The sequence below is a fragment of the Coturnix japonica genome, chromosome 1 (assembly GCF_054131305.1).
Source record: "Coturnix japonica strain WE chromosome 1, WE-NBRP24, whole genome shotgun sequence".
Lineage (NCBI taxonomy): Eukaryota > Metazoa > Chordata > Aves > Galliformes > Phasianidae > Coturnix > Coturnix japonica.
This window is the reverse complement of record NC_140663.1, coordinates 13,034,343-13,060,749: the sequence shown is the minus strand read 5'-3', so window position 1 is coordinate 13,060,749 and position 26,407 is coordinate 13,034,343. Positions and strand designations below refer to the sequence as shown.

The window sequence follows — 26,407 nt, the reverse complement described above, 5'->3', positions numbered from 1 at the left end:
CAAAACTCTGCTAAGTTTTCCTTATGCCAGGCCATGTACAATTCCTGAGGTTATGTATCTTTTTTACTTTAAGGTTTCTAGCAGCCAGCACTTCAGTTTGCTTCAATGAAAGAAAACATACCCATTTCGCTGGCTACTCCATGACATTTTTCCTTGCACTGTGTATAAGACTCAAAGTCACCATGGGCACCAGCAAACACAACAGAGCAAATCACAGAACCAGATATTAATATATGTGAGTGATGGAAGCGGTCTGGCCATTTGTCTTGTGCTGCTCACCATCAGAGACAAACCCGGTGGGAGTCACATGGAGGCGGGGTTGGCTGGGTGCTTCTCAATAGCTCCAGTTCCTTAAGAATGCATTGAGGCAGCTGGAAATTGCTAAAATGCTGCATGAAGAGAACCAGACACCCACAGCTCCAAAGGCTGAGCACAACTGAGCATTCAGGTTGTATGAAACCCAGCAGAAATCTAAACCTCCCAGGCACCCTAACTCAGCACAAAATGGAACTAGCCAATAAATATCCCAGCCAAAAAAAATGTTTGTTTTTAAGTGATGCTACAGGTAATGCATTACATACAAATCAATCCTCATGGCAAAAATGAAACCTATAGAAAAGCCCTATCAAAAGAAATAAAACAATGTAAGTTTTAAAAGTCTTTAACCATTTTTTCTTTCCATCTTCATCCTCACTGACATTTTAGATTCCCCCATGGGCACTTTGTTTCATCAATTTATACATGGCTTGGCAGAGCACTCTTCAGTGTGTTTTTATGGTGGATGTTTTTAAGGTTTAGAAGATTGAGAGACTTTAAGTTTGGTTCAAATGTGGCTTTTCCACACATTTTTATTCTGTTTTTAAATACCCTTTGGTATGCCAGGTTAATTATGAGATGCTCCTAAACCGAGTAATGGGGTTTTGTTACAGGAATTCGCTGACATTAAAAGGAAGTACACCATTCTTCAGGACAAGCTGAAAGCAAAGGGACCTCCACAAGTAACTCTGGAGAAAGTGAAGCAATTGAAGGAAGAAGCAGAAAAACTGGCTGAAGAGACAGAAAAGAAAATTAGAAGGATAACAGGTAATGTTCTCCTTTCCGTAGCAAGCAGAGGGATGGGCTTTAAAAATATAGCTGCAGATGTAGCCAGGAGCTTTCATTTGGACATTTCACCTTTCCACTGCACTCTGTCTTTTCTTACACTACCTGGATGACAACTTGTGTTACTGAGAGCTGCAGGCAGGTGTTTTTCCATTAAAAGATGCACATCCACACATAGTGTATAGGGACATACACATAGGGAGGCTGCAGGGCAGACTTCCAGTACAGCCCTCATAATTGCACACAGAGGAGCTAATTCTGCTCTGGGCACCTCCACTGGAAATCCTTGGGCATAGGATGCTGTTCAGCATCCAAAACTGTTGTGTAGTGTCAGCAGAACTGAAGCAGAAATTGCATCCCAGGAGCAAATCCTTCGAGACAATATTTTGAGCAGACACTTTGAAAAGAAGTATTGTGAGAATTTCAGCCTCTCCAAAGGTCCGTGCTTTGGGAACAGGTGGCAAATAGTGCGTTACTGACTCACTGCCATTATCTTCTCATTGGTGTAGCTTCACAGGTACTAGGAAAACACTTCTGTAAAGGAGGAAGACCTAAGCCCATTACATTCAGATCTTTTAGGCTTTGCACACATTAGTAGCTGCAGTGCCCCTCTGAATGTTTCCAATTAAACCAGCTGCTTTAAGAGCTAAACGTCCTGCTCCATCATAGCTGACAGACAAAAGCACATGCTGAGAAATGAACTGTTTTAAAGCTGTCATGTTTTTCTCACTGTCCTTAAGCCAGGTTTTTCCCTCCTGCTGCATATATAACATTCTCCATTTGAAATGGGCTTATTGCCTCCAAAAATGCTGGAAAAAGGAGCACTGTTAATCCCTGGATTTTGCTTACACAACAAATATGTGCATTGCTGTATGTGACTTTACTCTTACAGATTTGGAGAAGAAGCTTCAGGACCTGAACCAAACCAAGCAAGACAAGGCAGAGCAACTCAGACAACTAGAGGAACAAGTGATAGCCATTAAAAATGAAATCACAGAGCAGGAAAGCAAGTATTCAACTTGCAAAAGCTAAGGGCTGGGCAGGTAAAGCGCAACAAAGGCCTTTGTATTTACCACCACATGAGCACAGGGTGGCTGCCCTCTGTATATAAGTCTGAAGGTGTGTACAGAATGTTGGTGTGGGGAATAATGTAACTTTCTCTTGGTTTTTAGTCTGCCTGAGTTTATATGGAATATAAACAACTTTTAATAAACTTTTAATAGAACACCCAAATAAGTAATCAGGATGAAGTCCTGAAGGATAATACACAGCTGTCCACAGCTGGGCCTTGCTGAGACAGAGCAGGGGAACTCCTGACCCTTTGGGTGATCCCCTATGTTCACCAAAACCACCAGGATTGGTGGGTGACAGGCAGCAAAGCCCCCAGTGCCCGCTGGATGGCAGTGCACAGATGTTTAACGCCAAAATCGACTCTGAAATTAGAACCTTTTTGGTGTGCGTTCCTAAGGGGTGGCCCACGTTTTTCATTAACACGCTGTACAGCTTGAGAACCACCCCAGCATTTCAACCTAAGCCACAGAGCTGGAGGCTGCACACTCTGAAGAAGCTTCTCAGCAATTCCCCTGCACGTGGTGCTTTATGGCAGTCGAGTATCACACAGCAGCTCTTTGTAGCCATACAGAACACAGGATTCATCCTTATCATACCCTTGATGTGACCTGGGAAAGGGACGAGCAGGCTGGTGTGCATACTTGATCTGGATCAAACCCACTCGTTTCAGTCCTCCCAACCCCACTTCTCTTTCTTGTGGAAACAAACAGCATTTAATCAAAACCATGTGAAATCAAACAGATATTGAATCAAGCAGGATCTTGTCAGATGTCTGCTGGGCATTCAACCACAGCCGTGCTACAACAGGCAGGAAATTGGGTCTCCCTGAGGTCAGAGACATCCCTGAGCCAGGCACACGAGCAGCTCCTTTGGGCACATTCAGCCTGTGTTAGATCCAGAGAGGACGGCAGTTCAGAAAGACCATGAGAGAGAGAAAAAAGTGAGGGGGAAAACCTCAATAAAAATATGTGATAGAAAAGAATCTAGTGGAAATGAAACACCGCTATTGCACACAGACAGGAAGGACGCTGCAGGGCACCTTCTGCCCCTTACTGCTGGAGCTCACCCGCAGCAGAGTAAAGCATTTCCTAAGTAGGACAAATGCAGTTGTTGTATTGAAAGTAACACAAAGCCAAGCTGTGATTTGCATGACAGGACTGTGAAATTCTATGAGTTCCGTGAATTCAAAGCCCACATTGCCAAAAGAGGTTTAGAATAACAATACCTCAATACCTGCCCTGCCAGCTAAGAATGGTTTAATTTCCTGGGCATCTTTAATGAAACACAGCCATGAGCCCTTCGGTGGAGAGCTCTGGGTTATGTTCCAGAGTTGGTGTTTAACCTTTAGGGCAAGTCACTTGGTATCTCTCTGTTTCTGCTTATCCATCTGTAAAACGAGAGCGAGCATATTTACCTACCCGGCAGGGTTTTGTGGGACGCAGCCTGCCGCACGTTTCCATTCAGTGACTGCAAACAGTGAGGGCAAAGTGTTCTTGAGGGACACCGGTACCTGGCAAAGCTTTACACACCGCCTGTGTGTGCACAGCACACCCTGGGTGCAGGACCCAGGACCCATCTCAGCACACTGAGCCCACGGGATTCTCCATTTCCAACCTCACTGCTTTCCCGGAGCAGCAGTCGCAGCAGGACAAACGCTCCAGCTTCAGCCTGTGGCTGCATTGCACAGGCGGGCAGCAGAGCTCCCGCTGCACTAACAAACTGCTCTGCTCTCCTCAAACCATCCCTCCACCATCCCGGTACCGGCTTCTCTTCGTGCTTTGTGGCCATCGAGCGCCGCACACGAGAGCTGTGGCCCTTTGCTGAGCCGTGGCCCCGTCCCGCGGCAGGCAGAGCGGTTTGAAGCCCCATTCCCGCACTGTTTCTCGGTTGATAACATCTCTGCGGGGCGTCGCCCCGTCGGGGACGCTCATCCCCGCACCGAAGCCCGCTCCCTGCACGGACCCCCCTCCACTCCCACTCGGTGTCAGCTCATGAACCCGGCTTTCAGTCGGTTCTCTGCCGCCCTCCGCCCCGCAACCCGGCACCGCTCTCCCTTGGCCGCAGCCCCACACCCCGTTCCTCCGCCGCCCCCTCCCCGGCCGTACCGCTGCGGCGGGGCCCCTCGTTGGGAGGGGCCGCTGTGGTCCCGCCCCGCCGTCGGGCCGGGAGCGCCGTGCAGCCGGGCCCGGCCCGGCCCCGCGGGGGTGGCGGGGCGGAGGGGGAGGGTCGGGGGCGCCCAGCGGCGCGGAGCCGCTCCCCGGGAGCCGCGTGGAGCAGCAGCGCCTGCGAGCAGCGGCCGCTCTGAGGCTGTCGGCGGCGCGGAGCTTCCAGAGCGGGGGTCCCGTCCCGTCCAGACCCGTCCCGTCCCGGCGCTCGCCATGGGCCGCCTCCCGCTCTACCTCTGCTGTTACATCGGTAGCTCCCGCACGGCCCCGCTCCCTCAACTATTCGCGCTCCCGCTGCCGTCGGGGCACGGGGACCCCCGGTTCCGCGCGGTGGGCTGCTCTGGGCCCGGCCTGACGGCGCTGCCCCCTCCTCTCCCTTCTTTCCCGCAGCGCTCCGGGTCGCGGCGGCTCAGGAGCCCGAGTACAGCTACGGCTGCGCCGAGGGCAGCTGCTACCCCGCCACCGGCGACCTCCTCATCGGCCGCGCCGCCCGCCTCTCCGCCTCCTCGACGTGCGGCCTCCGGCAGCCCGAGCCCTACTGCATCGTCAGCCACCTCCAGGTGAGCGGCGCCGGGACGAGCCCCGGGGGGAGCCGCGGGCACGGGGAGCCCCGCGCCGTCGGAGCTCCGTTGCGGGAGCACCGCCCAAAGCGGCCCCGTCCCGTGAGGCGAGTCGGTGAGACGGAATGGGCCGCCGTGAGCTCCGGCAGGGCTTTTCCTTTATTTCAGCCTTGCACGGAGCCGTCTAGACAGCTTCCTGATTGCAAGTGGTCTGTAGTGCTCGGCGGCTGCACCCGAAACTTGATTGTAGTTGTACGGGCTGCGACGGACGGGACGCGAATGGGGCTGTCGGGTCCATCTATGGGGGAAACAAAGGCTGTTGCTGCTTAAGCTTAAAAGCGTTCAGAGGAGATGGAGGATAGGAATGGAATTTCGGCAATGGGCAGCTTGGTTATACGGAAAGTAAAGCGATAGCCCCGGGGCAGGGCTCCTGCGGACACAATGGGGGCAGATTCTGCCGCTCTGAAGGAGCATCGCTCCCTCCTGTGTCCGCAGTTCCCCAACCTCCCTCCCTCGCTGCGCTGCAGGGGGTGACGCCGGGCTCAGCCTTGGGGTCAGAGTCCCAGGGCATCAGCACCCAGCTACGGCCGAGTAACAAAGGCGCATTGTTGGTTTTTGCCATCCCCAAAGTGATGAGGTGCCGAGGTGTGATTTAAGTCCAGAAGCACCGCTTGGGGCGTTTAGATGTGCCGGCATGGCTGATAGCACTACTAATTCCATTGTCTGTCTGATGTATTTCTACCTACTTCTAACCTCTGCCAGGGTGCGGGTGTGGGAGCATCCCCTGGCCATGGAGCCGAACAAGACCAGTCCCTATGGGATGTGGCTTTGCAGCTGCTCAGGGACATGAATGAAGTTGGTGAGATGGAGAGTTGGCTTGGCACAGACCTGGTGCCCTGGTGTGGTGAGAAGTGCTTGTCCAGTTTCCTGAGTGGTGCACACCACGCTTGCACCCAGTGGAGTTGTTTTGTAGGCTGTGCAAGCTGGGTTTGTGAGCACAGCGTGGGATTGTAGTCAGGGTGTTGGTAGAAGCCTGAAGAGATGGATTCAAAGTGGAGACACTGGTTGCTGAATACAGTATGCACTGGAGGTGGTGAGGTGCTGGAACAGGCTGCCCAGGGAGGTTGTGGATGCTTCATCCCTGGAGGTGTTCAAGACCAGGTTGGACGGGGCCCTGGGCAACCTGATCTAGTAAATGTGGAAGCTTGGTGGCCCTGCCAGGCAGGGGGTTGGAGCTTCATGATCCTTGAGGTCCCTTCCAACCCGGGTCATTCTGTGATTCTGTGGAGGTGACTCCAGGTGTGAAGAACTCACATCCCCAAGTGAGCTCCTACGAGCCAGGGCTATTTCACACGTGTGGCTTTATGCGCACGTGTTTCAGTTCAGGGATTTCTGAAGATGCCGCCCGTGTTTGGGAGCTGCTGGCAGGTATTTCCTGAACCTTGCAGCTTAGATAGGAAGCACAGCACCCATAAAAGTAGAGCTCACGAAATTCCTGGCATATTTTCCATCTGGCGTTTTGCATCAATTTATAAAGGTAAATACACTTATCAATTAATTGAGAAACAAAGCACCACACCTTCAATGCCTCCCACAGGCAAAATGCACGGAATGTGGTATGAATGAAAAATACTCTTATCTGCAGGAAGCAACTATTGCCCGTGGATCAAATCAGTAATGCTGGTTATCTTGTTGTTCCAGGAGGACAAAAAATGTTTCATATGTGACTCTGAGGAGCCCTTCCATGACACTCTCAATCCCGACAGCCATCGCATTGAGAACGTGGTCACCACATTCGCTCCTAATCGCCTGAAGCTTTGGTGGCAATCAGAAAATGGTACGTCTTGTGTCTGGGAGCTGGGGCTCAGGCGATCTCCCTTTGTCTCCAGTACCTCCGTGTTTGCTGTTAGCTCAGGGCTGGTAATTACTGCCGAGGGAAGGATCACGCTGTTAGCTGAGGGCTGAGTAAAACGCTGCTTTTGTGTGTCCTGGAGCGGCTGCGTATCCGTAACAAAACGCTGTGAGCCCTCCAGGAGTGCTGGAAAGAGCTCTCTTGCCGCTTGTGAGAATCCTTTCCTAAAAAGAGAAGTTTCCCAGAGCAGCTCCAGGCCCGCCTCCTGTCTGGGCAGGAGAGTGGAACAGCCCTTCCAGCAGTGCAGATCCTGGGCATTGCTGCCAAGGAAGGGCTCACTGCGGGGCTTCCCCAACACTGATGGGGCTGCCGTCCTGCTGCCATGAGCCTGGGTTCCTGCTCTCATGTGCCAAGCACTTACACTAATGCCAGAAATGAGCTGGCGAGCTAAAAAACTCAACAAGTTGCATGTTAGTTTGGTGGCCTTTATTTTATTTTTTGCCCTTCTTCTGCCCTTCTGGCTTTTATGGTTTTGCTTTTGCCGTGCTTTCCTATAGAAAGCAAGGCATCTAGATTTTCATCCTGCCCTAAAGCCAGATTGGACGGGATGGGATTTCTGTAAATATGCTGGCAGGGAGCAGACTGTTAAAATAACATGGTAATATTTGTAACATTTCTATTGCTTGGTAGAGAAAAAATTTCCCTAAGTCCTTTTTAATCATATTTGAACCATATAGATCCGCCTACCGAACCTCTTGTCCCTACTGGTTCTCTTCTAGCACTCCAAATAATTCATGTTTTTTGCAACAGGCTTGGCAGCATCCACACAGCAGAGTTCTTAGCTCATAAGGTCATGAAAATGTCCTTCAACAATGAAAAACAAATGATTCTTTCTGTCCAATTCATGTTTTCCTCCATTCAGGCATGCAGCAGAAGGGACCAGTGCTGTACGCTGCACGTCAAGTCACAACTGGTTGAAGATTTAAGCACTTTGTTGGTTTATTCTTTTCATTTTTTACCCTTCCTCCTCTCTGTAAATCTCACTTGATTTTTTATAATATTTCTGACTGCAGCACAGTTGGTGCCCAGCTGCTTTGAGAGCTCTTTTTGCATGACAAAATAATGTTTGCAACGTGCTGATTCTGTGCAGAGTCCTTGACCATAGGTAGTCACACTGCATTTTGCTCGTCATGATTTCCAAGCCCTCATGATTGCGAAGCAGGGCTGGGGTGGTTGGTTTGGGAGCATGTAAAAAATGATACTGTAAAGAAACAGTTCCTGTGTCCAGATGGACAGAAGGGTCCAGAGTGAGTGAAAAGAGGTGGGAAGTGCTCCCCACCAGGTGAGATGCTGGATGTCAGGACTGCAGAGGCTCACAGCTGGCTTGCCACCCTGTGGCTGCAGTGTGTGTGGACAGCATGGGGCTGGGCTTGGTGTCCTGAATCCCACCAGCCTCCCAGCACTGAGCTATGAGATGGTCAGTTTCTGTAGCCACCATTGTCCTGCATCTGGTGGTGTTAGCCACGTTGCAGTCTGAAATGAAGGCAGTGCAGGCTCATGATTTGGGTGCAGCATGTTTTTGCAGGTGATGCACAGTAATTCCGTGTGTAATGCAGTCTTCAGCAGGTCCTTAGTGTCTCCTTGTAACTCGTTAATGCTCTATATTCCTTTTTGACATTAGAGCTAAGTGGCAAAGAAGAGAATCCCAGTGTCAGCAGAGCATAGAACATGGGTGAAATATTGATGCAGAGGCTGGCAAGTGTCCTTGCTTATGCACAGTTCCTTTTCTCTGCTCTTGCAGGTCTGGAAAATGTGACAATCCAGCTGAACCTGGAGGCTGAGTTTCATTTCACTCATCTCATCATGACCTTCAAGGTAAGGATCCTGCAGCCTTACCTGCAGTGTGAGCTTTGCGCAGGGCCCTGTGTGTCTCCTAAAGACAGGGACATGAGAGTCCTTCACACCCTTTTGGTGTTTGGACATGGGCTCCGTGTGAGCGGGTTAGCCTGATTTTCAGATCTGTCAACCATTAACTCCTGAAGTCGCTCAGCTGTGACTTTGTGGCTTGTGTTGTGCTTAAACATCGAGTGTGTGAAGCTGCAGAAGGGATCGTACACAGTTCAGGTCATTTGTTTCTGTGGTGCTTATGCGTATAGAAGATCATAAGTTATATCATTTAGTAGCAAGGATTTTTCATTAAAAAAATTGGCTGTGTTATCAGCTTTCATTTCGCAAATGGGAAGGTCTTCAGGAAGAAGGAACATCTGTACACAGAGTGCCTTTGTTTCTCGCCAAACAGATGTCTTGGAATGGCAGATTATATCCTGTACATCCTAAATTACAGGCAAGAGTTAGCAGCAGCCTTCAGCTCAGTTTAGGGACTGCAGGGCTAAATCCCTGCTCTCTACATGGAGACAAATCTCTTAGTTTATGCAGAATTGTAGGGGCTGAAAGATCATTTAGTCCAACCTCCCTGCTACAGCAGGACCCCTACTGTAGGTTGCACAGAAAAGTCTCCACGTGGGTTTTGAGTCTCCCCAAGGAAGGAGAATCCACAGCTTCTCTAGGCAGCTTGTTCAGTCACCACCTGGTCTCTCTCTAGAACATCCTCTCTAGAACATCCCTGTCTTTCTTGCACTGGGTAGCCCAGAACTGGGCACAGCACTCCAGCTGTGGCCTCACCAAGGTGGAGCAGAGGATGAGGGTCACCTCCCTTGACCTGCTGGCTGTGGTGTTTATAACTCATCCCAGGAAATCATTGGCCTTCTTAGCCACAGGGGCACACTGCTGTCTCATGGCCAACCTGTTGTGCACCCAGGTCCTGTAAGTAAGTAAATAGGGTGACATTTTCAGCCAGGAAGCAGAAAAAAAAGAAAATTGTTTCCAACCAGGACTGAGATGGTTTTGTGATTGGCTCCTTGATTCTCTGAATCCATGCTGTTAATGAAGCGACTTCTGGCTCTTCTTGATGCAAGCCAGGTATTAATACCTGCATTTTGAAATGCAATTGATCGAAAATTTATCATCACAGGCCCATGAAGTCTTCTCTGCAGAAGATGAGAGGAGGCATTGCAAGGAAGAAGGCTGTGCTGCTTTTCACAAGCAGTGGAAAAAAACCCTTTGTCTCTGGAGCCCTGCTTTAATCTTTAGTTTTGAGAAAGGATTTGAAATCTGAGAAACTTGTACGTTTGGGCACTTACCTGCTTGATCACTGAATGCAGCCTTTTCTAAAGACAGATGGTCAGTGGTTTAATGTGCGTTATATTGAAGAACTGCCCCTGTACAGAACGTAGAATATCAGTGGTGGAGGGTGAAAGGGCAGATAATCTCTACAGAGAGAGGAGAGATGAAAATCCAGATGTGTTGATAGCTCACAGTTAAAAGTGCTCAATGTAAAAGTGAATAATAGTTAACAGAATATAACCTCCTTTGGTTTTCTCGTTACTAGACATTCCGCCCTGCTGCAATGCTGATAGAAAGGTCATCTGACTTTGGAAAAACATGGCAAGTCTATAGGTATTTTGCATATGACTGTGAGAGCTCGTTTCCTGGGATTTCAACTGGACCCATGAAGAAGGTGGATGATATCATCTGTGATTCCCGATACTCCGACATTGAGCCTTCAACTGAGGGAGAGGTCAGAGGGTTTTTTTCCCGTATGCTTATTGTGCAGACTTCTGTAGAAATACAGATTCCCTGAGCCTTCTGTTGTACTGTTTTTCCCCAGGTCATATATCGTGTTTTAGATCCTGCTTTCAGAATTGAAGATCCATACAGTCCAAGGATTCAAAGTATGTATGCAGTTGTCTTCTAAGCTCATTTGGAAGTGTTTCTGTACTTAATTATTTACTATAAAACAAAACAAAACAACCCATAATTAATGTCAAACATTAGCCCTTCTAATAATGTGAATGCATTCTTGGTATGACTTCTTTTCCTGACTCAGTCTACTGGGAAAGAGCAGTTGGTGTCTTCACCCACTTTGTTGTTGGTTCTTTCCTTATTGGTTCAGAAAAAGAGTTTTATTTAAGGAACCCCCTCTGCAAAATACATGGGGTCACCAAGGGAATCCTTGGAGTGTTTTCAGAAAGCGAAGAATCGGAACAACAAATGTAATTAGATCATTTTGAGGTAAAACCAAGGGAGTCCTGTTTTATATTTCAGAAGTTAGAACATCTGCATCATGACTTCTGAGTGACCGGCCTTAGTAATACTGTATAAGTGGTCCACACAGGTGTGATCATAAACTAGAAATGCCCATAGTGGGCACATGGAGTCATTAAAAGCAAGGAAAGCAGAGAGATGTACAGACCTGTTGCTGTAGTGTGGCCAGAGTTTAACCATTTTTGGCATTTGGCCTGAGCAGGGAATGGTAGTGCTTGGCCTTAAACTTGACCTCTAATTTCATTTTCCTTCTTAGTTTCAGTTCACATCCTTCTGTGTAAAGTTAACCACAGTAGAAGAAAGTATCTGAAGTAGGAGAGCGTTTGCTAGTTGCTGTATTGGTTGAATGTTTTTACCCAAACTTTTAAAGGAGAGAGAGGCTGCTTTCATCAGCTTAAGTTTGCTGGGAAAGTTGGATGTATAAGAAGGAGGAATATATTTGTGTCTTGTTTCCATCTTAGATTTTTGTTCGAAAGACTCTTAAAGCTCCAAGTCCGCTTGTCAGCAGTTGCTTAATATTGACCCCCTCCTTTCCTCCTGCTGTCCACATCTTACACTTTAAACCCCGGAGTGTCTAGAGAACCAGTATCTCATCTGGTAGGGACTGGTGTATGTGCTTTTCATATTGGTGCTCTTGCTTATAGTGTAATGCCTGTAGTGCGCCTATAGTAAAACAAGCCAGTATTTTTATCTAAGCTTAAAGTAGCTTACACAGCATCAGCCTATAGTAAGTTACTGTAATTTTTAGAAGAGGGGAATATGAAGTGATATAATATGTGGCATGTAAGAGCTGAAATTAAGCCTGATCTAATCTGCCTGTAGGAAGTGTGTTTGGGAAGTCACTGCTGGCTTCCTCCCATTCAGTACCGTATCTGGTAAATAACTCCAAAACATGTTTTTTCTGGTGTCCCCTGCAGACCTGTTGAAGATCACAAATCTAAGAGTCAAGTTCACCAAGCTGCACACACTGGGAGATAACCTCCTGGATTCCAGGATGGAGATCAGGGAGAAGTACTACTATGCTATTTACGACATGGTGGTGCGCGGGAACTGCTTCTGCTATGGCCACGCCAGCGAGTGTGCGCCAGTGGAGGGCTTTAATGAAGAAGTGGAAGGAATGGTGAATATGCCCACTTTTCTCTACATAGCTATTCCTGATAGTGGGTTTTGTTCCGTTTTGTTGTTTTAAAGCAATATAGAAACAGCGAGGTAAAAATGTGATAGAAGTTTGATTCACTCTCCACTCTTCTCTTTCCAACAAGAAAACCAATAGTGAGATAGTTTTAGCATTCATTTTCTAATTATGCTAAGAGCTGATGAAATGAAAAGGCAGCAAGGCAGAAAGGGAGCGTTTCTGTAAGGGACAGGAGATATGTGTGTGTTGAAATCATTGCCCTAAAACATAAGTAAAGAGTGGCCTTAAAGAAGGAAACACTTTCATGAATCAAACAAGATCTGCATTTGTATCAGTCTTTATCAGCTGAGAAGCAATTTGCATAGCTACAGCCCTGATTAATTTACAGCAAGCTCTAGGAAAATCCTGATGCCTGCCTTGAGTGCTGTTATCAGAGTGTTGCATCCCTTCTTGGTTCGGGGTTTCCCCATGATTTTTGCTTAATGAGAGGTAATAGCAGGCATGCTAATGAGTGAGTTATTAACTAGATGAAAATGCAGCTGCATAGGGGAAAGCTGTGTTCTTGCCTCTGGGGCTGCAGGATGTGGGTATTCTCCATTGCTCCGTGTTCTCTGCTGGGGTCTCCACCTGACAGCAGCCCTTTGCCTTAGAATTGTGGCTCCAGTGCTGGTAGTCCCCATCACCAAAGGCAGTTGCTGTCACATCCACACCGTCTGCTCAGTGCTTCTGTGTTGATGACAAAGTCTTGGTCTGATGGATGAAACCCATCCAAAATGTGGTTATCTTTCCTTAGAGAAGCAAGGTATGGCAGCAGTGGGCTAGAACTGACATGCTGATGTAACTTGATGCATGTTAATATCTAATTAACAAGTAATAAACAGCTAATTGGTAGCTCTGAGAGGATTTTGTGATTATTTAGGTGGAGCTGTACTGCCCTTGTTTGTGCCTAAAAGCATTTATTCACGTGTAAGTTCCAGTAAGGAAAGGACAGGTTTGTTATGAGGACATTTTTAACCTAAGCAGACGAGACACTTCAGTGTCCCTTCATTTCCACTTACCTGCATTGTATGCATTATAATGCACAGACCCCAGAGGTATTTCCTCTAGTTATATTTTGAGTGAATTGGAGGAGCGTGTTTTTTTCCTCCACCCTCCCTAATAATCAACTATTTCTCCAATTTTTTATATGTATATATTTTATTTTGATGACAGGTCCACGGGCACTGCATGTGCAGACATAACACCAAGGGCTTGAACTGTGAGCAGTGTTTGGATTTCTACCATGACTTACCTTGGCGACCTGCCGAAGGCCGCAATAGTAACGCATGTAAAAGTGAGTTTGGGTAAAATGCAAATCTGAAGGCTGGTGTTGCTTGCTTTTAGCATTATGCATTGTTGTGTGAGCAACTTGTGGTATTTATGACCACGTGTCAAGTTCTGCATGTTCTTCAGTTGACTCATCTCTGATGCTACTCTCAATTTTCATCTTTGTCGCAGAGTGTAATTGCAATGGCCACTCCTCACAGTGCCACTTCGACATGGCCGTGTACATGGCGACAGGGAACACCAGTGGAGGGGTGTGTGATGACTGCCAGCACAACACGGTGGGGCGCAACTGCGAGCAATGCAAGCCCTTCTATTTCCAGCACCCAGAGAGAGACCTGCGGGACCCTGACGTCTGCGAGCGTAAGGGCGGCCTTGTGCCTGGTGGGATGGATGTGGGGCCTGGGCCATGGTCCTCAGGGCTTGCTGTAGGAGATTTGGGATTTATCATAGCTGTTGCACTCTTCCCAACCTCTTCCTTCATCTCAAAGCTCCTGGAGGGGAGCTGGGAGGTTAGTTTGGAGGAGATGAGTGAGCCTAGCTGCGTTTTGGCTTTTTCCTTCAAGAATCTGCAAATGTATTTGGTAGCTTCATGCTCAACTTGTGTCATCTCTTCTCCTTGTGGTAACTGTACTCTATGCATCAGCTGAGTTTAAATCACTCAGTGTGAGACCTTGCCTTTTCTGTTGTAGCAGTCAATAAGTATGCAATGCTTCCTTCTTAGCTTGTAATTGTGACCCAGCTGGCTCCCAAAATGGTGGCATATGTGATCGCTACACTGACTTCTCTACGGGCCTCATTGCCGGCCAGTGCCGCTGTAAATTATTTGTCGAGGGGGAACGTTGTGATCTCTGCAAAGAAGGTTTCTATGGACTGAGTGCCGATGACCCATCAGGCTGTCAATGTGAGTAGAAACATATGTTCCTTTCTATGGGATCAAAAGCTCTTTGAGGTGCTGCTAGCCCTGGGACAGGGTGGTTTTGTGGAGTTGTTTTTCTTTCCCTTTGTTTCATGTTTTGCTAAAGAAGAAAACATTCTTGTAGATCTGCTGTAGCCTGGAGTCCACTCTCGCCTAAAACTCATCTCCCCAGCTGGTCTTGGGGAATACGTACAGTGGAAGTAGCAGAATCCTGTTTCTTTTTAAGTCTATAAGCCAGAGGAATTTACTGGGATGGGTGGTGGGCAAAGTGTGCAATTAATGTCTGACCTGGGAAATCAAGGGAAGCTTTAATATAAATATTTAAATTGGATACTGTAGCCGAAATCCTGTGTTTTGACCTGCCTGTTTGTGTTTCCCAATCCAGCTTGTGCATGTAATCCTCTGGGTACCCATCCTGGAGGGAATCCTTGTGATTCAGAGACAGGAAACTGTTATTGTAAGCGCCTGGTGACAGGAAAGCAGTGCAATCAGTGCCTGGTAAGTGGATTACTGTAAAAATAATGAGGAGACAATGGTGTGAGGGCTGCTAGCAAGCAGGCACCTGGCTTGCAGACTGGGTGGGCACCTCAAGGTGTCAGGAGCCATGGAGCTATGTTATGGGCAGGGATATGTGTGCTGGGGGTGAGTTGAGGCAGGTGAGAGCATTTGGAAATTAATTCCTGTTATTTCAGTGTGTCCAAGGAGTAAGATGTTAGGATAACTATTGTGGTTGCTCTGCGAAAACGTGGGTCTGGGGCAATTCTGCCTGAGCCCTTGTTGGGGTGAGAGATAAAAGATAACTAAGAAGCACGAGATAACATTTTCTATACTAGCCATTTCTTAGACAGGGATTAATTGCTACACATACATTTCCATACAATGTTTGTGTGTGCTGGAGTGTTGTAGAAACACACTGTCAAATAAAGGGATATGTTTGTATAAACACTGACAGGCTCTCTTATCTGACAGTAAACTATGGACAAGCTAAACAAGGCTGGCTGTCTTTCTTTCCGCTGAGCAAGCCAGGGGAACAGCCTTACATGGGCATAGCCCGGCACAAAGCCCTACTGGCCCCTATGCTGCTCTCTGCTAGGGTGCAGTGAGCAGAGCTACAGTTCCAAAGCCCTTTGTGGGTTGACAGCCTGCACCCATACTGGTTTAAATGGTGCAGTAGGAGTGAAGCAAAGGAGTTGGAGTCCTTTGGAAGTTATTTTTTAAAGCTCAGTGGTGAAAGGTTTTATTTCTAAAGCCCCTGGGCCAATTGGAAGAATGGAGGAGGGCAGATGGAGTTTTGTTGGCGGTTGTGGCTTTTCAAGGGGCCAACTAAGAGTGGCTTGTATTGTGCACTGCAAAATGTGCTTGTGGGGTGGATGTAGTTAACATCAGTGATATCTCCTCCCACAGCCTGAGCACTGGGGCCTGAGCAATGACATGGATGGATGTCGACCCTGTGACTGCGACGAGGGAGGAGCACTACATAACAAGTGAGTCCCAGCCCCAGTCCTCTCCTGTAATCATTCACCCCAGTGAGGTTTGCTCCATGTGCAATCACAACACCTTCATAATTTCTAGAGAGAGCAGTGTTTGGGATCATCTTTCTGCTCCTATGTGTGGGAAGTGGCAGATCTTGATTGCTGCAGGGGGTGGTACAGGCATCTGCGCTGAGCTGGCTCTTGGTCTGGCCTGCACATTGACCCTTTAACCAGTCTGTCTGTGTGTCCATCAACAGTGCAGTACTGCTGCACTGCTCCTGCAGCACTACATGGGGCATGTCGGTCCGCACATGTCCGCTGGGGAAGTGGTGGTTGTTCAGAAAGAAACTTGGGTTTTTGAGATGCATCCATTAGTAACAGTATGAGAAGTCTTGGCTTAAATATGTGTCAGTGCAAGGATTTCAGGTAACCAGACCAGTCCACTCATCAGAGCAGCTTCCCCTACATTGGGTGCATGGCTTTTCAACAGTGACGTATTTCTTTTATCTCTTCTGTCTTTCCTTCCCCCCTCGAACCCCTTGAAATAGCTTGCTTTTGTGTGAAACCACAGCAGTTTCCCAGGGGAGTGGATTGATGCCACTTTCCTGGGCTCTTTCTCCTCTTCTGCCTGGTTGCTTCTGCCTACAACACCTGGGCAACCGTAGGTTGCTCCAGACTTATTTCCATACAAAGTGCAGAGGTTGCAGCTTGTGCAATGGAGCTGTTAGCATCCCCAGAGGGGGAACTTTCTTTCTCCCCACTTTGGTATCTGAAAGCAAACACTGTTGAAGTGTATTTCTGTAATTTCAAAACTGATTTCAGGTAGAAACTACTTTTAGACTGGGCTTGAAAAAGCTTGGAGATTTTCCATGGAAACACAGAAGGTTTTGATTTTAGAAAAGGTTTCTATATTAAATTGAAATTTAAGGTAAGGGACATTTTTATTGGACCAGGAGAAAGTATGACCAGACACCATCAAAAATAAAACCTACCCCTGAGTTCTTTGTAATACGGAGCAGATGCAGGAGCAGTGAAGCTACAAAGGGTCATTTTGGAATAAAGCTGTACAGAGAAAATGGCTTGTTACAAAATGAATGGGCAGACTTCTCCATCCCCCTGGCAGTGCTGCAGTCTGTCCCACATCTTTGTGTCCATCAAAATCTGAATAAGCTACGTGTGGTTCTGCCCTGAGCAGAGCTGCCTGTGGGCAGCCTCTTGGGATGTGCTTTGCCAAGTACAAAAGCAGCTCAGCATCTCGGGCATGCAGAGTCGTGCATGTTCTTGCTCTGCCCAAGCCCAGATGAGCGGATAGCTGCATGCGTGGCCTACAGGCCTGGAGTCAAAGGCAGACTTGCCTTTTGGCTATGTGGCTTTGTAAGCAAGCAAAGCACTCCCAGAACTGCTGTGTGGCCTCAGGGATCTGTAACATTCAATCCTCTCGGTATCTAAATGGGGGAAACCACATGCAAGCTGTCTGTGTGAAATGGTCTTGGCCTGTGTTCACTCCTCACCTGTGCCCAGGAGCACAGCTGGATTGAACCATGGCTGTGCCTGGGACCAGGCTGATGTTCTGTCAGTGCAGAGGAGCCAGCTGTAGCAGCAACGTGTCATAGCCAAGTGGTGCTGTACATTCACTGATTTTCTGTTTTAGCTGCTCAAGTGAATCGGGACAGTGTGAGTGCCGGCCCCACATGTTCGGACGTCAGTGCAACCAAGTGGAGCCCGGGTATTACTTCATCTCGCTTGACCACTACATCTACGAGGCTGAGGAAGCCAACCTGGGTCCTGTGAGTAGCAGCTGGAGTGTGCTGGTCTGTGGGAAAGCTCTGTTTCGCAATTCGGGTGTTGGAAAGAGGCTGTTTTATAATGTCTGTGTTGCGCAAAGACAATGTGGAATTGTGCCAAATGGAGTTCTGTCAGAGCACTGCCTGTTCCTCCTTGTTTAGTCCTATCGATAAATAATGCAGTATTTTAGAGCAGGAAAACTGCCATTTTCCTCTTTTAATCTGTTTCTTTGATCATGATTATGCAGTTCATTTTCTGTCTGCATCCTTCTTACCCATTGCATATGCACCCACCTCTCTTTGCCCTCTTACCTCAAGTGTGGTGGAACACCAGTGCTGGGTTTTCTTCTCGTTGTCACTGACACTTGGAGGGAGCAGCATAAAGGTTCAAGCACTTTGCTATGTGAGTTTCTATACATTAGTGACGTTTTTTAATCAGTGACTAAATAAGTGGTTAATTATGCAAAAAATGGATTTGCAAGAAAGGTTACCTGTAGTTTGTTTTACTCACTCATGAGGTACATCAGGCTCTCTCGCTCCTTCCAATCCCTGAGCACACAGCCTTGCTTTTAATTCATTTCCAGAGGCCAGATGATTGCATCGATTACTTTTGCCTCCAGCAACGAGAATCTTCTCCTGAGATAATGAGTGCTCTGAGGCACCAGATCCTAGTCTGCCTGGGGTACTGTTTCCTAATATATTTGTTTCAGGCAGAATGTCAGGTTTCAAGCCAGGACAGAGCATTTTGCCCGCTAGATATCTGTGCTAGATAGCATCGAACACAACTTGGCCAGCAGCAGGGTGTGCTTGCTGGCACGTGTTTGGGTGCATTTGTCTTTCCAGCTGGAGGTTCCAGGTATTTGGGGCAAGGAGTTCAGCCTGAAAAGCTGCCTTACCAAGCTGGGAGCTGAGCTGCTGCTCATCTTTGCAAACCTGTGGAACAAACCATTTTAAACAATGCTGATATTGGGGAAATAAAACTTTGTTATTAATCTGGTGACAGAATAAGATCTGAATGAATCAGGTAGGGACCCAGCACGAGACAAAGCAAGATGGATGGAGCTATAGGGGTTTTCAGGCAGTCACAAGTCCCTGTGCACAATTCCTGCACGCTCTCACTTACGTTCCACCCACAGTCCTTTATGGAGCTCCATCCCTTTGTTCAAAGCCAAATGGTAACCATTAATAGCTTGGCTCACTTCAAAGGGTGTGAGAATGCATGAGGGGACATCCTGGAGTGACAGATATATTGACATTTCCTTTCATTTATCCCTTTCTACTGAAGCAGCTTTCATAGGAATGCTCAGGATGTTGTTTTATAGTGAGAACTATTCATGGATGCAGATATATTTGAAACAGGAAATTTGAACATCACAGATTTCCACTTTCTGTTAACTTTTTCCTCTTGTTTGCTAAACATTAAAAGCTGACATCTCAGATGGAGAGGAGCAGCCAGCATCAGCTTGGATGTTCATTGTCTAGAGGTGTTTAGGATCTCTGCTACTTCAAGACATCCTATTAATGATAGCTGTGACTTGCTTTCAGATGTTATCCCAAGCAGTGGTTTGGTTTGGCCTTGCCCAATGTAATCAGGAAGCAATTAGCACTCAGGCTGGGAGTTAGCAGAGCACTTCTGTGCCACTGCAGTAAATCCTACTGCTACAAATGTGAGTTATTACATTACAGATACGTAATGTTATTACAGCAGTCCAGTTATATCCTGCATTGGTGCAAGTCATACATCTGTGTAGGGTGAACTAGGTGCTGTAGGTGGTCAGTGAGTTTCTCCCAGCAAGATTTTAGATTTTATTACCTGCAATAACAGCTAAAGGGATGCAGACTTTTGCAGAGCTGCTTTATCTTTCTTTCTGTCCATACACAGTCATGTGGAAAGTGTGTCTGTCCATGACAGGGAGTTGGAACTAGATGATCTTTAAGGTCCCTTCCAAATGGGAAGGCAGTGGTGTGCATGCGCACATCTTTAAAGGAGAGAGCTTGTATTCTCTGGGATGCAAATGATGTGGCAATCCAGAAGTAATCCATCTGCTGAACTTCATGTACTTCAGTAGGGCTCACAAATTCTGTGTACTGGTACTAAAAGCTCACTTTCCTGTTTCTGTAGGGAGTAAATATAATTGAGCGCCAGTCCACACAGGACCGCACGCCGTCGTGGACAGGCATAGGATTTGTGAGGGTCCCTGAGGGGGCATACCTGGAATTCTACATCGACAACATCCCCTACTCCATGGAGTACGACATTGTGATCCGCTATGAGCCCCAGGTGGGTTACTGCTCTCCCTGTCTCAGCCCAAGCCCACCACTGGCAGATGCCCCAGTGGTGATGGAGCTGCTGCATCTTCCTCTCTGCAGCTGTTCCTCACCTCAGTGCTGGATGCTTCCAGGAGCTCACAGTCCTTGCTTAATATTAATCAGCCTTTCTTTTTTTCTTAATCAGTTGCCAGATCAGTGGGAAAAAGCCGTGATCACTGTGTCGCGCCCAGGCAAGATTGCCACAGGCAGCCGCTGTGGCAACACAGTTCCTGATGACGATAATCAGGTTGTCTCATTGCCACCTGGCTCCAGGTTAGTAGAACTGAGTAGACCAAAATCAGAAAACAGGCCAGGTTACAAACTGACCGAGAGCAGGTGCTGTGAGTCATCTGTATCTTCATACCTTCCCCTGCAGCTCAGAATGAGTTTGTCAGAGTGGTCTCAGTGCAGCTGAAACAGAGTTGTTATCAGCTTGCCTTGGCCTCTAAGTGTGTTGTATAAAATGAATTTAGTGTTGTGTCTGTAGTCTCAAAGCCTTTAAGTTTATTCTTCTTGTCTGAAAAGAAAGGTGTTTGCAGAGCCTGCGACGTCGCTATTACTCTTTACCTTGCTGATAAGCTTTTCCGGTTCTGACTTGCACAAGCCTCCAAAACAGCTCCTTTACATTGCACCTTTTGTTCTGCCCATTCTTGGCTGCTCGCCATTGTGTCAATTGCTTTATGGGGGCCACCTGAAATGCTTTATGGTGCTGGGTGTTTCAAGTGAGAAATGTTTCCTGTTTCCAATCCAGATATGTTGTTCTCCCACGGCCAGTCTGCTTCGAGAAGGGGCTGAACTACACCATCCGGCTGGAGCTGTCCCAGTACTCCTTGGTGGAATCTGAGATGGAGAATCCCTACACACTCATTGACTCTGTGAGCAGAAATTTCCTGAGGGCTGCTTTGGTGGAAAAGCGTTTTTAAAATCCCGAAATCTTGCATTGCTTTTGGGATGCATCCGTATAAATTCAGGATGCTGCCTTAGGAAATTGTTGCTTATCCCTGGATGTGTTTAAGAGCCATTTGGATGTGGTGCTCAGGGATATGATTTAGTGTAGGGTTTTTAGAGTTAGGGTACTGGTTAGGCTGCGGTTGGACTTGATGATCTTCAAGGTCTTTTCCAACCTGGGTAATTCTATGATTCTATGATTAAGGCTGAATCCAGGTTTTGAACGGATGTCTTCAGGCACAAAGCGTGCGTATGGCTTTTCTGTGCACATAGGCTTTAGTTGTCTTTTACTGGACCACAGAGGCAGACTTTTACAGTGCATCAAACTCTTTCTTCTTATGAATTCTGTCTATCTATTTGTTTTTTGGGCTACGAAGCCCATGGTGGGGGCTATTTATAGAAAGTGACACAGTGCCACTATGAAATTCTTCTATAGCTTGTCCTCATGCCATACTGCAAATCACTGGACATCTTCACTGTGGGAGGCTCAGGTGAAGACGTGGTCACCAACAGCGCTTGGGAAACGTTCCAGAGATACCGGTGTCTGGAAAACAGCAGGAGCGTTGTGAAAACCCCAATGACAGATGTCTGCAAGAACATCATATTCAGCATTTCTGCATTACTGCATGAGACTGCCTTGAGTACGTAACTCCCTGCTTATAGAGCAGACTGCACTTGGAAGCTTCATGGTGCTTCCAGATGTGCCTGGGGAGTTTGAGGTGTGTGTGTCCTGTGCCATGATGCTCACTGCCCTGTGCTTCTCTTCTTTCTGCTCAGGCTGCCAGTGTGACCCCCAGGGCTCACTGAGTTCAGTGTGTGACCCCAATGGAGGACAGTGCCAGTGCCGTCCCAATGTGGTTGGAAGACAGTGCAACAGATGTGCACCCGGCACCTTTGGATTTGGGCCAAGCGGATGCAGGCGTACGTGAGATGTCGTGCCCTGGGCTTGGGCTGCTGATGGCAGAGCATTGACCTCCCAAACACAGCCTCTTTTCCACTCTCCTTGCAGCTTGTGAGTGCCACTTACGAGGCTCGTACAACTCATTCTGCGATGCGGAGACAGGCCAGTGCCACTGCTTCCCTGGTGTGTATGGGCGGCAGTGTGACCGCTGCCTGCCTGGATTTTGGGGCTTCCCCAGCTGCCAGCCCTGCCACTGCAACGGCCACGCCGATGACTGCAGCCCCTACACTGGGGAGTGCCTATACTGCCGGGACCACACGGCGGGCCCCAACTGCGAGAGGTACTTGTGGCCTTGGCTGGCCTGTCACTGCATTCACAGCTGGCAATGCCTTTGCTGTGAAATGCAGAATGTGTGGGGGGAAGCGAGTCCTTATGCCAGAGGAGTGGAGGGGGGACAGCACTGCCCATAGCTCCCCATCTAACACCAGGCTCTTTGCCCATTGAAACCCTCATGAAAATCAAAGTATCATTAAGGTTGGAAAAGACCTCATCTAGTCCGACTGTCAACCCATCACCACCATGCCCACTAAAACACGTCCCTAATTGCCTCACAATCATAGAATGGTTTGGGTTGGAAGGGACCTTTAAGATTATCTAGTTTCACCCCGCACCCAGGGCGGGGTGCAAGGACACCTCCTCCCTCTAGACCAGGATGCTTACAGCTCCATCTGGCCTCGACTTGAATGCCTCCAGGGTGGGAGCATCCATAACTTCTCTGGGCAACCTGTTCCAGTGTCTCACCACCTTCACAGCAAATAATTTCATCCCAGTATCTAGTCTAAATAAATCCTCTTCCAATTTAAAGCCATTTCCCCTTAGTTTAAAACCATCTACCCCTTTTTTGAAAACCTCTGGGGATGGTGACTCCACTACCTCCCTGGGCAACCTGTTCCAGTACCTCACTACTCTTTCTGAGGAGTGTCTCGTAATATCCAACCTGAACCTCCTGTTCAACTTGAGACCATTCCCTCTCATCCTATTGCTGTTACCTGAGACCTGCTGTCTACCCCTTCACACAGGTGCGAGGCTGGCTACTACGGAGACCCCATCCTGGGCTCAGGCGACCACTGCCGCCCCTGCCCTTGCCCCGACGGCCCTGAGAGTGGACGCCAGTTTGCCAGTGGCTGTTACCAGGACCCTGTCACCCTGCAGGTCGTGTGTGTCTGTAGCCCAGGATACATAGGTAGGCTGCCTGTGCTTTGAGTGCAATCCAGTCAGCATCTCCCCATCTAACAGCCCTTATTGCCATTTACGGGGCTGTGCACTCGTGAGCCATGATAGTAATTCTGTTGTGCTGCTTGTTCAAACAGGCAGTCGCTGTGATGAATGTGCGTCTGGCTTCTTTGGCAGCCCTGACGAGGTCGGCGGCGCCTGCCAGCCGTGCCAGTGCAACAACAACATCGACACCACCGATCCTGAGGCCTGTGACAAGAGGACAGGGACGTGTGTCAAGTGCCTGTACCACACAGAGGGTGAAAACTGCCATCTCTGTAGGCAGGGCTACTACGGGAGTGCCCTGCAGCAGGACTGCAGAAGTGAGTGGGGAGATGCACCAAACAACAGCAGCCACTCTTTATAATTGACCCAAGACCCTTGGGGGGTGGAGGGGAGGGGGAAATGGAATTACCTCCTGCTGGGCTTATGTGCAGCTGTGTGTTCAGAAAGGGGAGAAGGGGCAGCATTTGCATGTGCTGAAAGAATGGGGCTTTGGACTGAGGAGCATTTCTTGCCCTCTTGTTAGTGCTCTTTGTTTTCCTCTTATCTGCAGATCATCCCTGGTGGGGTGAGATTTGGCTTTTGTTTACACAAAGATTCCTGCAGATGTGGCTGATTAGCAGGATCCTGCCTCGGAAGCTCTCTCTGCTTCCCGGGTGGCCCAGCACAGCCCTGCCTGCTCCTCTTTACAGCAGGAGCGGGGTGGGGACAATTTGCTGCTGCTTCCCATCCAGCACAGCACACAGGTCCTGCTCTGCTGCATGTGTCACTGTTTGCTCTGAGCAGATCTGACTTGCATCAGGCTGAGAGGAGCCAGGATGTACAAGTGGCCATCTTGGGACCCAGGGGGCACAGAGGGGTGCACACTGGGCTGCCACACCACACACCCAAGCCGCCACTACTTCTCTTTGCAGAGTGTGTCTGTAACTACCTGGGCACTGTGCGGGAGGACTGCGATGACGCAGAGAACTGCCGCTGTGAGGCGGCCACGGGGCAGTGCCGCTGCCTGCCCGGCGTGGTGGGGCAGACCTGCGACCGCTGCGCTCCCAACACCTGGAGGTTGGCCAGCGGTACCGGCTGTGAGCCCTGCGACTGCGACACTGCCCGCTCCCTTGGGCCGGCCTGCAATGAGGTGAGGAGGCTGCGGGGAGCTGTGAGAGGATGTGTCTGCCAAGTGCTAAACTAAACTCATAGGGCGGTGAGGCTCTGGTACAGCTGCCCAGAGAAGCTGTGGGTGCCCCATCCCTGGAGGTGTTCAAGGCCAGGTAGGATGAGGCTCTGCACAGCCTGGTCTAGGGGAGTGAGCTGGACTCGGTTGGACTCCTTTCCCTAGCTCTGCTAGTGATGTCCATGTGTGCCACAAGTTGGGGAGGGCAAGAACCTTTGGCTGTGGTGCCCACACTGAGTCTGTATCCCTGTTTCTGGCAGTTCACAGGGCAATGCCATTGCATGCCAGGCTTTGGAGGCCGGACCTGCCGGGAGTGCCAGGAGCTCTTCTGGGGTGATCCAAGTGTGGAGTGCCGAGGTGAGTCCAGTACAGTGTGCTCTTCCCACCTCAGGAGAGAGGGAGGTTTGCTGGGGTCCGCCTCAGTGCTTTGGTGCCTTCCAGGAGCCTGGTGTATTTGTGTGGCTCACTCTACATCTTATTGGTCCCTTCCATATAAACAGACCTCTTTGTTTAGAAACGAATTGTTCTCTGACCTTTACTTTGCAATGCTGGTAGGTAGACTAACGTGGTTAGAAAACCTTTGTTTGGGTTTGAGGATTGATCTGGAAGCATCTTTCTTCATGTCTTGATTTTACTTAGTAGAAGACTCCTGTCCCTGTTTACGTCTTGTTAGGGAGACTGGTTGAAAAAGTGAGGTTTCTGATTTAGGAGATTTTCTTTTCATTTCAGATGAAAACAAAAGAAAGAGAAGAGACCATACAGCTAAGTTAGCCATAGATAACTCTGTAGAACAGAGTGCCATTGAGTCAGTTGTTTAGAAAACTGGATTCTCTCTGTCCTTTCATTATAAACAAGTCTGTTCATTAGCTGAAAAAGAAACTTCAAACACTGTCCAGACCAGAACAAACTTGTATCTCTGATCTGTTCAAATAGGAGTCTTTGCCAGGAGGGTTTGCAATTGATTAAGGTATTTTTTCCTGCAGGGAAGAATGTGTTTGCTGTGCTCTTAATAAATCCTTTACAATAGGGACACCTCAGCACCCATTATCTGAGCAGGTAGGAAGGTCACAGGTACCTGGTTGATAGTGCAGATGAAAGAGGTGGAGAATTGTCCTGATTCCTGAATATATATTAGGTTTCTCTTTCTGGAGGCTGCGTGTGTTCTGGCTGTGTTGGTTGCCTCCTGTTGCTCTGGGGCAGTGGTTATCTCCTGGTATCAGCTGTCTCCATCAGGGTTTATTGATGGAGTCCATCTGCGCACCTTATCAGCAGGATTCTTTTGCGTACCAACATTTCTGACCTCTCATCAAGTTTCTGCTGCTTTTTGAGCATGTGGAAACCTGCTTTTAACCTTTCTGAAGCAGAAAGAGGATGTATTCCTTGGAACCTATTTTTTTTCCACGAAAACATTACGCTTTCCTTCAAATCCATTGCCTTTTCTGCTTCCAAGTGATGGCCTCTGAGGGAGCAGAATAACTTCTCAGCCCTTGTTCAGTCCCAGCTGGTGTTACTCTGGCAGCAGTACAACTGCTGCGTGGGAAGGTTGCAGCTTTTTGAGATAAGTGGTTTGCAGGAGACCTGGACAACCGTGCTGTTAAAGGAATTACAGAGCAGTGCCCTTGGAAGATAATTTCAGTGAGGCCTGCAGCCAAAATGAAGATGGAACTGAGGTAGAAGGGGATTTGTGACAAAGATGAGCCCTTTGTCCGTCCAGGCAGCCAAAATGGCTGTGTTTTGTACAACATTTGAGAAGAAGACACTAATATGGACTGGGAGCTGTCAGAGAGCTCTGAACTATGTGAGTACCAACAAACAAGCTTCACTGCAGGCATTAAGCTGATGTGGAGTGTGAGCATCATCTCCTCAGTGGGAACTTTCAATGTTCTGGGCAAGCAGCCTCTGGCCAAGGATGGAAATCTCAAGGTGCATTGCTCAAGGGGTGTCAATGTGTGATCTCTTCACAAGCTGGCATATCTTGGTGTCTCCCCTCTGTCTTGCCACTGATGGCAGTATGGCCAGACCAGTGGGTGCATGCCTCCATTTGGACAGCACTGCAACCCCCCCATTACTGGGTATGGTTCCACCACCCGTGGGGAACACACATTGCAGGGAGCACCCTGGAGTCTGTAGGACTGCTCTGCAAATTGAGGGTCAGAGCCAGCCCATTTGCAAATCTCTGGCCATTGCTTCATCTGTGGGCTGTGTGCAGCTGTGTGAGTGTGTGCGTGCACATAAAAATTCTTGCTAAGTTAGTAAATA

At 48.4% G+C, this 26,407-nt stretch overlaps 2 protein-coding genes across 2 annotated transcripts in view; both read left to right on the top strand.

The window, feature by feature from the left end:
* LAMB4 (laminin subunit beta 4) overlaps nucleotides 1–2,334 on the top strand; it is a 39,839-nt gene extending 37,505 nt beyond the window's left edge. The window contains exons 34-35 of the mRNA XM_085510031.1: nucleotides 930–1,083; nucleotides 1,994–2,334. Of these exons, the coding sequence (XP_085366157.1) occupies nucleotides 930–1,083; nucleotides 1,994–2,133 (294 nt within the window). The 3' untranslated portion in view covers nucleotides 2,134–2,334. The remainder of the gene's footprint in view (nucleotides 1–929; nucleotides 1,084–1,993) is intronic.
* Nucleotides 2,335–4,393: 2,059 nt separating this feature from the next.
* LAMB1 (laminin subunit beta 1) overlaps nucleotides 4,394–26,407 on the top strand; it is a 37,587-nt gene continuing 15,573 nt past the window's right edge. Inside the window, exons 1-23 of the mRNA XM_015851498.3 lie at nucleotides 4,394–4,587; nucleotides 4,728–4,897; nucleotides 6,599–6,734; nucleotides 8,551–8,624; nucleotides 10,198–10,386; nucleotides 10,477–10,540; nucleotides 11,831–12,033; nucleotides 13,261–13,381; nucleotides 13,546–13,734; nucleotides 14,096–14,275; nucleotides 14,676–14,788; nucleotides 15,695–15,774; nucleotides 17,414–17,549; nucleotides 19,669–19,827; nucleotides 20,002–20,129; nucleotides 20,608–20,731; nucleotides 21,241–21,445; nucleotides 21,582–21,725; nucleotides 21,814–22,045; nucleotides 22,785–22,948; nucleotides 23,076–23,300; nucleotides 23,895–24,112; nucleotides 24,409–24,505. Of these exons, the coding sequence (XP_015706984.2) occupies nucleotides 4,551–4,587; nucleotides 4,728–4,897; nucleotides 6,599–6,734; nucleotides 8,551–8,624; nucleotides 10,198–10,386; nucleotides 10,477–10,540; nucleotides 11,831–12,033; nucleotides 13,261–13,381; nucleotides 13,546–13,734; nucleotides 14,096–14,275; nucleotides 14,676–14,788; nucleotides 15,695–15,774; nucleotides 17,414–17,549; nucleotides 19,669–19,827; nucleotides 20,002–20,129; nucleotides 20,608–20,731; nucleotides 21,241–21,445; nucleotides 21,582–21,725; nucleotides 21,814–22,045; nucleotides 22,785–22,948; nucleotides 23,076–23,300; nucleotides 23,895–24,112; nucleotides 24,409–24,505 (3,388 nt within the window). The 5' untranslated portion in view covers nucleotides 4,394–4,550. The remainder of the gene's footprint in view (nucleotides 4,588–4,727; nucleotides 4,898–6,598; nucleotides 6,735–8,550; nucleotides 8,625–10,197; nucleotides 10,387–10,476; nucleotides 10,541–11,830; nucleotides 12,034–13,260; nucleotides 13,382–13,545; nucleotides 13,735–14,095; nucleotides 14,276–14,675; nucleotides 14,789–15,694; nucleotides 15,775–17,413; nucleotides 17,550–19,668; nucleotides 19,828–20,001; nucleotides 20,130–20,607; nucleotides 20,732–21,240; nucleotides 21,446–21,581; nucleotides 21,726–21,813; nucleotides 22,046–22,784; nucleotides 22,949–23,075; nucleotides 23,301–23,894; nucleotides 24,113–24,408; nucleotides 24,506–26,407) is intronic.